Below are 11,626 nucleotides of genomic sequence, written 5' to 3' on the forward strand. Positions count from 1 at the left end.
TTTAATGAAAAACTCTACCGACCGCCCATATCACCCAAGTGAAAAAGTAATGGCCTCCTTAGTTACTCAATCAACCAATTAACCAAATTTAATTGATAATTAGACTTAGCTGATTGAACACAGTCAGGGCTTGATTACAGCCCCGATGAACCTAAACCTCACTCATAGTGAACCTCACCATCAGAGTGAAGCAGTCGCCACAAAGTTTCTACAAGCACATTATGCCGCGATCAAAGGAAATTCCAGAAAAGACAAGAAAAAATGTGTTTAAATGTCAGTCTGGAAAGGGTTACAAAGCCGTTTCTAAGGCTTTGGGACTCCACCGACCCACAGTGAGAGCCATTATCTCCAAATGGAGAACACCTGGAACAGCGGTGAATCTTCCCAGGAGTGGCCAGCCTGCCAAAATTTCTCCCAAGGGTGCAGCAACAACTCATCCAGGAAGTCACAATAGATCCCAGAAGAACATCCGCACAACTACAGGCCTCTCTGGCCTCAGCTAAGATCACTGTTCATGACTCCACAATGAGAAAGTGACTGGGCAAAAAGGGGATTCATGTGAGAGTCAAAGGAGGAACTTTTTGGACAACACAGGTCCCATTCTGTCGTGCATAAAGCAAATACAGCATTTCACAGGAGGAACATCACACCAACAGTCCAACGCAGTGGTGGTAATGTGTGATGGCCTGGGGATGGCCTCGGACGGAGTGTGGCACAGTGGGTAAGGAACTGCGCTTGTAACCGAAAGGTCGCAGGTTCGATTCCCGGGTAAGGACACTGCCGTTGTACCCTTGAGCAAGGTACTTAACCTGCATTGCTTCAGTATATATCCAGCTGTATAAATGGATACAATGTAAAATGCTATGTAAAAAGTTGTGTAAGTCGCTCTGGATAAGAGCGTCTGCTAAATGCCTGTAATGTAATGTAATGTAATGTAATGTAATGGATGCTTTGCTGCTTCGGGACGTTGACAACTTCCCACTGTTGAAAGAACCATGAATTCTGCTCTGTACCAGAAAACTCTTAAGGAGAATGTCCGGTCATCCTTTTGTGAGCTGAAGCATAATTGGGTCACGCAGCAAGACAATGATCAAAAGCACAAAATCAAGTCCACATCTGAATGGCTGAAAAGAAACTAAACTCGTTTTGGAGTGGCTTGAACCCAACAGAGATGCTGTGGTAGGACCTGAAATGAGCAGTTCATGCCTGAAAAGCTAAGAATTTGTCTGAATTAAAGCAGTCGTGGGCTAAAATTCCTCCACAGCTATGTGAAAGATTGATATCAAATTACTGGAAGCATTTGCTTGCAGTTATTGCTGCTAAAAGTGGCGCAACCAGTTATTAAGTTTAAGGGGGCATCACATAGTTGATAACCTTTTTCATAAAATGAAATAACTGAAAAACTGTTGTTCCTTTGTCTAGTATTAAATTTTGTCTAAAGAACTGAAACCAAATATTCAATAATCGAAAGGGGACAAATACTTTTTCACGATAGTGTTCCTAAAGGTTGAAAATCCAGGTTCAGAAAGTAAAATTCCTCCCCGGTATTTTGTTCCAACCACCTGGACTTGCTCATTAGTGAAATTCTTCAGCCAGGAAGGAGGAACTAATTAGTGAAATCAGCTGGCCGGGTTCACGGGTGGAAGGAACACACGGCAGGACTTTGCACTTTCTGACCCCTGGACCCCGGGTGTTCCTCAGTATTGGGGAGCGTTTCGGCTGGCAGGGGTGCCCCCGTCTCATCGCACATTAGCGAGACCCCCCCGCTGGAGGCCTGTGGCCTGTCTGCCTGGCCCTCAGCTCTCTCTCTCTCAAGACTGCAGAAGAAGAAGAAACAGCGGTTTTGCAGGCCTCTCTGCGGACGAACGTTTGTCTGCGCACTCTGCCGAACCGAGGGAGCACGCCGTAGCTGACTGAGAATTCATTCCTTCCATCCATCCATCCATCCATCCATCCATCCATCCATCCATCCATCCATCCATCCATCCATCCATCCATCCATCCATCCATCCATCCATCCATCCATCCATCCATCCATCCATCCATCCATCCATCCATCCATCCATCCATCCATCCATTTTCTAAACTGCTTTTTTTCTTGTCAGGGCCGTGAGAGGGCTGGAGCCTATCCCAGCATGCTTTTGGCGAGAAGCGGGAAACACACCCTGGACAGTTCACCAACCCAATCGCGGGCCCACGCGCCATTCGCTCACACATTCGTACCTGCGGGCTAATTTAGCCTCCAATTAGCCTAGCCCCGCATGTCTTTGGACTGTGGGAGGAAACCGGAGTCCCCGGTGGACAGAGAGAACACTCAAAATCCACACAGAAAGCTGCGCGCTCCAAATCAGAAGTGGAAACAAAACAATGATACGTGGCATTTTTTGACAAATAAAACGAAGCTTACAGCTCCTTATTTAATGTCCTGAGAACCGGCAGGCTGTACAGTATCTCTGGAAAGGCACCCACCACATCTCCAGGCTGGGCCCTAAAGCCCAAACATTCTTACTTTGAGCCTGGTCTGCTTTATCAAATTCAGGTGATGTCATTCGCTGACAATCAATTATTACCGGGAGTAAACGGCATCGGGAGACCATTCTGCTGGCCTCTTTCTGAGGGGGCAGGGGGAGCTACAGCTCCTCGGGCTATCGCTATGCAAGCCCCGCCAAGGAGCCAAAAACCCAGCTAGCGCAAAACCTTCTCGCAATGTAGCTCGCAACGTAGAGCCAATGTCACAACGCTGACACAACATTCCAGAAACATCCTGAGAATGTTTTGTGTTAACGGCGAAGTCGTCATCAGTGGGAGAAGCCCCTCCAAACAGTGCTAGCGCCCTGGCGGTACGCCCTGTGGCTAATGGGCTTCTGGGATGGGAAACGGTCGCTGGCTCATAGGTGTGTGTACTGGAGCTTGCGTATGGGGGTGATGCAGGAAGGACAGAGCAATCCACAAGCGGATCAGACTGCAGGGTGAAGCAAGAGCGGTAGCACGACCAGCACGCTGCTGCTCCCTTACCCTTTTCCCTGGGGGGTTCCCGGCGAATGGGCTCGGCGGGGCAGGAGGAGGGGGGGGAGGAGCCGGGGCCGTGGCGGGTGAAGGGAGCGCAGGGGGCGGGTTCGGGGCGGGGCTCGGAGCCGCGGTCCTGTCCCGGTCCCCGTCGTGAGCGCCGCCGCCGCCGCCGCCGCCCGCCCCGGTGGCCCCGCCCCCGCGGCAGCCCCGCCCGCCGCCCCGCCCCTGCCTGACGGAGGTCCGGATGGCGGGCCGGCACACGTAGTTCTCCAGGATCTTGGGCGGCTTCTTCATGCGCTTGGCCTGCAGGCCGATCTTCAGCTTGACGCTGCCCTCCGAGAAGTTGGTCTCCTTGATGGAGAACTGCTGCTGGTCGCCGGCGGCGACGACGGCGCCCGCCCCGCCTCCGGCCTCCGGCGGAGCTCCCTCTCTCTCCTTGTCTCTCTTCTCCTCTTCCTTCTTCCCGCCCACTCCCTCCTTCTCCCGCTCCCCCGGGGGAGGGGCGGCGGGAGGGGGCGGGGCCGGAGAGGCGGACCCTCCCTGGGTCCGCTGATCCATCAGGGGCTTTTGGGGGAGGGTTAGGGTGGTGCCGCCCCCGTGCGGAGCTTCCAGGGGCAGGTGGAGGGCTGGGGAGGAGGGAAAGGGGGGAAAGGGAGAGGGGGAGGGGGGGTCAACAAGGGCGGGAAAGCAATCCTTGTGCGGCGGCCGTCGGTCTGTCCTTCTCCGGCCGTCCGGTCTTCTCTCTCCGTCTTTCAGGCTGGAGAGGCAAAGGAAGGCAGAGTATGAGGGCCTAGATCTCGACGGACAGTCCAGATGAGTCATTTACAAAAAAAAAGGGTTAAAGAAAACACAGCTACGCTACAGAGCGAGAGACACAATTCATGGAACTCAGGGGTTTTCACATCAATATGACTCACGCCAGCCAATCGCGTCCGCGAACGCACAGCCCGCTAATCGGGTTAGCGGGCTGGGCTGAGCGGCACCGTGCCAGACCAGCTCACAGGAGGACTCGAAACACCGGCTTTGTGCACAGCGCCGGTACGCAGTCCCGAGCGTATCCAATACGTGAGCTCACTCGCCTGTGCTGTGATGTCAGCCATCCCTAACCCACGAAGACTCGACAGCTATTTAACCAGACAAACAGAAACAACAACACTTTCGCTATGTATCCACCTTGTAGGCTGCTTGTCAAAATAGGGTCAGTTTCGCCGGAAATACATTGCGTGAGACTTCAGCTAAAATTAACCGTGAGCTACACCAAGAAACAAAATCAGAAGTTCGAGAAACGGGCACCCAGTTCCGAGGAAATCAGGAAAGGTCACGCAAGGAGACAGTCCTGATATGATAGCGAACGGAGACGGGCGACTCGAGAAAGCGCGGCGCTGTAGCGAAACGATTAGCGGCGGGGAAAACGCGACGGACGGAAAGCGCTCGGAGCGAGAGCGCGCTGTCGTCGACAGCCCCCCCCCCCTCTCTCTGCCCGCGAAGCGTTCCGGCTGGAGGCAGCGCATCACGTTCACAGAGTCAGAGCACACAAATCAGCCTTGCCCAGGGAGCCGCCGGTGGCCCCGGAGGACTCAAACCCGCAACCCCACCGGTTCGAAACCCCCCCCCCCCCGGCGCAAAGCAGGGCTGGCAGCGAACCCACGCCTCAATTTTCGGCGAGTGCCGCATGGAGCGCCGGAGGACGTCCGACAGGGGCCACTAAATAGTAACAGAGAACTGGGACAGGACTCACGGGCGCGGTAATTGGTCAGCATCTGGTGCACTACAGTTCTTAAACCCCCCCCCCCCCCTCGGTTCCTGGGGGACTTCCGATAAAGCGAAACCGCCCCGTTTCGCGAGGAGTGCCAAGCGGCGGGGAGAGAGGCGCGGCGTGGGCATTTCGGGCAGGTGCTTTTCGCCTCTCAAGTCATTCGGGGATGATTCAGAGCGATGACTTCACCGCGCGGGAGTCCCCTCGCGGCCTTAGAGGAGTCGCCGCGGGCGGGGCGGGGGCGGGGGGCGGGGGCGGAGGCCGGGGGGCGCGGCTTCGCAACCCGGGCCCGCCGTCGAGGGGACGCTAACCGAGCCGGCTACCGCTCCACAGCCGCAGCCGCGGGAGCTCTGAATGAGGCTCTGGGCTCCGGTCCTCAGACCCACGCCTGCTTTTCAGTGTTTACTACAGTTACTCACCCCCCCCAACCCCCCCCCCCGCACATACCACACCACCGTCCCACCCCTTGCCCACTTTCCACTCGCTCCCTCACTCCATCAATCTTTCTCCCCTCCCCTTCCTCTCTCCCTCCTTCTTTCTCCCCTCTCTCTCTCTCTCCCTGACTTTCTCTCTGTCTGCACCATCGCCCCAGTAGCCCCCCCCCCCCACCCACCCCGCTCCCGACTCTGCCCCTCCCCCCTCCCCCCCCCCCCCCCGCCTCTACCTCTCTCCTCACTGGAAACCGCACAGAACGGCGGTCAAACTGGAGTCACTGTGCACCCGCTAATCGAAAACAGATTTTCCCTCCCTCCCTCCCTCCCTCCCTCCCTCCCCTCTCTCTCACTCACTCACTCTCTTCCTCTCTCCTTCCTGCAATAACATTCCGTCAGCCGCTGCCGTCCACTCTCCGTCCCCGACGCCCCGAATGTCGCGGGCCGGGCGCACGCCCTCACCCTCGCCCTCGCCCTCTTCCGGCGGCGGCCGCGCTCGGACAACCGGCCGGGCGCGCTGGCGCGGGCAGCCCGTAATCTCGCCGTCGCTCGGGGAGACGAGACGCTCGTCGGCGGCCGACCGGGACGGCGCACGGCCGAGGCCCCCCCCCCCCCTGCGAGCCGCGGCTCGCTCTCCGGAGGCGCGGGACCAGCCGGTGTGCGGGCCTGCGACGGGGGCCCAGGTCAGACGGTCCCCCCGCTCCTCTCAGCCGCCCACAGCCCCCCCCCCAGCGCCGACCCTCGTCCCATTATTTCCGCACACCTGCTCCCGCGCCGGCGGAGTCATTAATCCTCAAGTTCCCCGCTCCCGAAAACGGACCCAACGAGCCCGCGTCCTGACACATGACGCACCGCGCGGCTATTTTTAATCGAGCAGAGCGCGATGCAAAACAGAATTCCTTTTTTCAGCTTTATCAGACAGAGCAGTGTAGAGGGACGGGAAGAACCGGGAGGAGAGAGAGAGGGAGAGGCGCGCGACAGACGTCGGCGGTCGGACTCGAACCGCCGACGTCGCGGCTCGCGACGAGCGTGCGGAAAGCGCTCCGCGGGCTACGCTACTGGAGGCCCCCCGTAAAAAAAACAGCGCTTCTAACACAGACCACCCGCCGCTTCCGATTTCGGCACTGCCGCGCACTGTAAAGCGATGCCCGAGCCGGCCGAAGAGCTGACGCGGAGGCAGACGCGGAGCCTTCGGACGAAACTCCGCGGCCGCCGCTGTGACCGGCGCGTCCCGGAGGACCGAGCGAAGCACGGGCGAGCGGCCCGACTCGCCGGCCCGCCGACGGGGCTCCGCAAAAAAACAGGCACCCCGTGGGCCATGGGGACGGGTCGACAGGTGAAAGTGAACAAGGAGGGAAAAGGCGAGAGATCCCAAAGAGGGGAGGGAGAGGAGAGGTGAGGTGAGGGGAGGGGGAGAGGAGAAGAGAGGCGGGTGAGGGGAGGAGAGGAGAGGCGGGAGGCGGAAGGTAAAGTGGAGCACGCTGATAATATAGGCCAACCGAGGGAAAGGATGGAGGGGAGGTCGAGAGACGGCAGCCCCGAACCTACGCCACAACCAAAAGAGAGGGACAAAATCAGAGATGAGAGGGAGAGAAGGACAGAACGAGAAAGAAAAACAAGGTTCAGGCAGTGTGCAACTGTACCACTTAAAACTTTTTTTAAAACAAGTACTCCAATGTCTGGCTGCATCATTAACAAATATGCTACTCCCCAGTAAGACTAGTTAGTCCATGAGAGGCGTTTCCTTTTTATGTACTAAGGTTATTCCAAATGGTACCTCTTATATTGCCTCCTATAACAACGTCATCACATTTTCCTTTCATTGTTAAAAGTATGGGGGGGGTGGGGGGGGATGAGACAGGAACTTTCTGTTGATTAATCCTTTCGGTAAATGTTTTGCGAAGGACAGGCTGAATCGAAAGTGGATGAATTTGACCGGTCAGGAAAATGAATGAGAACGGAAATCTTAAGATGAGTTACATACAATATGCCCTACATGTTGAAGTCGAACTGAATTAAGGCGATTCATGGACAATGTCGGTTATCCAGTTTTATCCATCCAATATTACAGAGATGCTAAGAAGTCATCTGCAGTTATACCTCCATATATCCTTAGATGTACACGCCTGCTCTGCGTGCAATGGACCATATGGTACTGATAAGGGTGATTTAGGCGTCGAGGGGCATCAACGGATTTTTATCATCATCATCGCCTACCGACTGAGATAAGAAAAAAGCCGAAAATTATATTACAGCGGAATGCATCTAATGAAACGATCTAAGGTTACCTCATCTTCTCCCGCGAGCAACCGACGGAGGGGATAGTTCACTAATAAGCTACGTAACCCGTTACATGATTATATGCAAGGTCGAAACCAAGTACCGTCCATGTCAGTTTCGCCACCACCTTTGTAATAAATTTATCATAACACAATCAGACACAGAAAACTTCCATCAGTCTGACTAGATATCTGGCCACATACTCTAGTTGGCATAATGGCATAATTCTGTCAAAAGTGAATCCCGTTATGTATCGCTTAACTGGAAATATGTGCACTTGTGACTGGAAACATGAAACTCTGAATTTTGTAAACATTAAATTGATCTCCCATTAGTAGCATACGCAGTAAATTACGGTTAATGTTACAGTTATAGTACTAGCCTACTCGTCTTCGAAGTACTTAGTATTGTTCACTAGCTATTTTCCGATCCGCGTCAACTGTATCTTTGTACAACAAGCTAACCAAGTGTTGTCATTTGGTAACATTAGCAAAATCTAGTAACAATGTCCCGTATAAACATCTAACCATGTAGTTACAATGCTGTCAAAGCCATTCACTATTTGGCTAGCTAGGTAGCCAAGTAGCCAGACAGCTCCCTTGTGAAACACAGAATGCAAAAAAACAATATTTAATTTCAAGAAAGCTCGCTTCACATGGGTACATCAAGAAAACGAAACGCTCCAAGATACGACAGCAAAAACAGCCTGTACTCGCAATGTTCAGTCAAAAAAACGACTCTCATAGTGGTCTCAAAATAGACACTGCCTATTATAGTCAGTTAATTCGTAATGTCACAATACAGATTCCAAAACTATGAAAATGTGTCAAACAATACATTTTACTGAAATTGAGCGTTAGGTAGCCAACGTTACTCACCTCTCTGTAAGTCCAAAAACGGCGTTCACATTATTTGGATAGAAATTCCCTTATTGCGTAGCTAGCCATCAACATGGTCGCTCGGCTGTATTTGTTGCAAACGCTGTTTTGCGAAATTAGCAGAATGGAAGATGTCAAAATAATGAAAACAGTATTCTGTCAGCAAAACGAGGCAAACTCCATTTTTTTAATTAACGATTAGAACTGGTGTATACGAATGTCTTCGTTTGGGAAACTCGCTAACCTGCTATATATTAACCAATATCGACAATCTATAAATCTTCGCCAGCTAGGTAGCTACCTCCCACAACCTTGACATGGCTTTCCTCGCTAGCAATACGACCACCTAGGGTTTGACTCCGGCCAACTGTTAGCTTAGCTTAGCTAGCGAGACATTTGGCCACGCACACGGTCTCTAACCGCCGTCCAAATGGAAATAGCCAGGCTATCCCCCCAAAATAGTAGCAAGCTAAGCTAACAGCCCATACCACGAAACCACAACACTAACGGCGGCATAATGTTCTTTAAATTACACGCCTCGCGATAGCTAATAGTGGGTAAATGTGTAAAAATGATCGCTAGTCGCACGACTGTCCTTTCATTTCAGTGTCGAGCAAATACAGCCCATGCGAGGACACGATGTTTATTTTTCTATCAAGAGTGCCAGCAGTGCCAAAAATGATAGCTAACGTTGGCTAGTCTGCAAGCGAGCAACGCTGTGTCAACGCTGGGGCAGCGAAGTAGCCTGCTAGCCAGTTACGTGTCTATGCAAATATTTGTAGCTCAGTGCGATTCTAAACATGTCAATATCCGTTAGTTTAAGAAATAAGTCTACGTTGTTTTTTTAATACATGACCAGACATGTTGCTAGCCAACATTAGGCTACATTACTTAGCAAGGTAGCTACGTTCACTAGCTCACTGCCCTATTAGCTAGCCTAGCGAACTTAGCTGACTGGCTGGCTAGGCTATGCGATGGACTGTGTTCACAGCCAGTCCAGTCGTGTAGATAAATCACGAAAATATTACCTACGACGCACAAAGGTGTTACAATTTCCCTGGTGCAACAGTTTAAGAACAATAATGCAATATATGTCTATTAAAAAACACGAAGTGACAACAAAATGGCGGCTGCGTTGAATTAACTGAGCCCCGAAATGGGTCTCTCGGACTATCTGTTCTCCCTTTCCCTTCTTTTTTCCTTACAGCGGTAGGTTGCCCGTGCAATCTCCAACGCCGCCGAATCTCTCTGGGCTTGAGTTATCGGAGCCAAGCCGATTTGGACTGGGCCTCATTCACAAAACCGGGCCTCCATGCCTGCTGAGCCCGTGTCAGTTCTGTCAGTAGAACACGGGCATTCTCACAGAAACACCGAGAGGGAGGGAGGGAGTCGGGGGAGGGGGGTGGGGGAGAGAGGGGTGGGATGGAAAGACAGGGAGATATGGTATGAGTTTTCCTTTCTTTTCGGATTTATTTATTTCAGGCTCTCTTTAATAAAATAAATACAAATATCTTGCATTTTTTGACACACTGCTACAGAGGTGGTCTGTGGTGATCAGCTAGTTTCTTCAAGAAAATATAAGAAATTGATTTCCTATTAATCATTCATTGTTTACTGCCGTTTGACAAGACAATACGTTGATAAATAAACTGTGTTTTGTCGTGACTGCCTTTAGTCCACGAAAAAGCTAGTTTTCTTGCACGATATTCCCGTCGGAGTCATTTCATCAGTGGCATGTTGCGCAACTGCACTGACCCCTGTCTGGCCTCAAGGGGTATGCCCTGCTCCCAGTTGAGGGATACACTAACCACTCAAAATGTGCGTTTTTATTGGCACAAAAACAGCGATTCGTTTCGTTTAATTGTCTTTCTGCAGACAGCGTGGTCTGGCTGAGGCGGTCTGCGTAAAGTTGGCAAACGTTCTGTACAAAATGCTTCTATTTTGACAGGGAACGTTCCCTTTTTTCTTCTTAGCCTGTCTGTGAACCATATCACACACACATACACGTGCTCGCACATACAGAAACACACGCACACACTTTTTTTTTTTCAAAAGCTGTCATAAATGTTTTCTGTTAATGCAGTATTCAGTATGTAAATATAATTTTCAATACCCCAGTGAGGAGGCATGCTGGCATTTTTGTAGAATTATCCTGCCCCGACAGCACTACAGTGGACAGCTCCAATCAGAAGAGAGTTTTGCTGCTCAGTAATAACAGTTTATGAAATGTGGGCGCTGCTCTTGTGTATCATCAGTATCCTGACTCTTTCCAATCCTGTCTGTGTCCTCATTTGAATTTCATCTTGTCCACATCATCTCTCTGGAGCAGCTGCATTCTGTCTGCAACCAGGTCCTGTCCATGACAATTTCAGCCGGGCCATAGCAACCAGACCCTGTCCATAACAATTTCAGCCATAGCAACTGTACATTGTCTAGCATCACCTCATTCACCCTGAACGACACATCACTGAATCACACCTTCCCCTTTGTCATATGAAACATAAGTGGCCTATTTCTCACCACTAACTCTAGTCCAGACCCTGGCTGCTTTGTCCTTCATAAATGATTGTATTGCAAATCCCTGCCTCCCTGCCACATCATATGACCAATCAGACTCACCCCAAATTTATTGTCCAGGCCTATTCTCTGTCCACCCCTCTCATCATCTCCACCTAAAGGTTGTCGATCACAGCATCTACTTCACAATACAGCAACTAGAAAATCTGGTTGTGAAAAATCTGGTCAGTCCAGTGTTAATTAGATATGGTGGACATGTCGTATTTAAATACTGTTGGTTAAACTCTTAAACAAACGAGTGTGCACAATGGGCAGTACATCCTAATTGATTAAAAACCTCTGGGCTTTCACAAAAAAGACTGAAGTCTCCTGTTTCTAATCCATTAACATGTGCAGCCCATTTATGTATACTCTTTTTGCCAAACAGTGTTTTTGTGCTACCAGAATAAGGAGGCCTCACACATAGCCCTGTCTCCCTACAGACAAGCTTACACTATGGTCCATGTTCCATGTTTATTTTTCTCCTCCATTGGATATTTGTCTACCCCTCTGCTACAAGACAGAGCCCCCTAGTGGTGGAATGACTCAAAACTGGTGGAATACTGTTCCCTGGCTACTTTCTCATATGTTCGTTTCTGATCAATTAAGAACTATACAGTTTGTAGCTAAGGCGATACGTGGATTGTGCAAGACATTCAATAACGTGTTATATTTTTATGGTCACTGATTAAAAGTTGTTGCTGGCAGAAACACCT

The 11,626-nt window shown here is 51.2% G+C and overlaps 1 protein-coding gene across 1 annotated transcript in view; it reads right to left on the reverse strand.

Moving 5' to 3' along the window:
* ash1l (ash1 (absent, small, or homeotic)-like (Drosophila)) overlaps positions 1–9,717 on the reverse strand; it is a 52,614-nt gene extending 42,897 nt beyond the window's left edge. Inside the window, 2 exon segments of the mRNA XM_035430632.1 lie at positions 3,016–3,766; positions 9,560–9,717. Coding sequence (XP_035286523.1) covers positions 3,016–3,766; positions 9,560–9,648 — 840 coding nt within the window. The 5' untranslated portion in view covers positions 9,649–9,717.
* Positions 9,718–11,626: the final 1,909 nt, after the last annotated feature.

This window comes from Anguilla anguilla, chromosome 8 (genome assembly GCF_013347855.1).
Source record: "Anguilla anguilla isolate fAngAng1 chromosome 8, fAngAng1.pri, whole genome shotgun sequence".
Classification (NCBI taxonomy): Eukaryota; Metazoa; Chordata; class Actinopteri; order Anguilliformes; family Anguillidae; genus Anguilla; species Anguilla anguilla.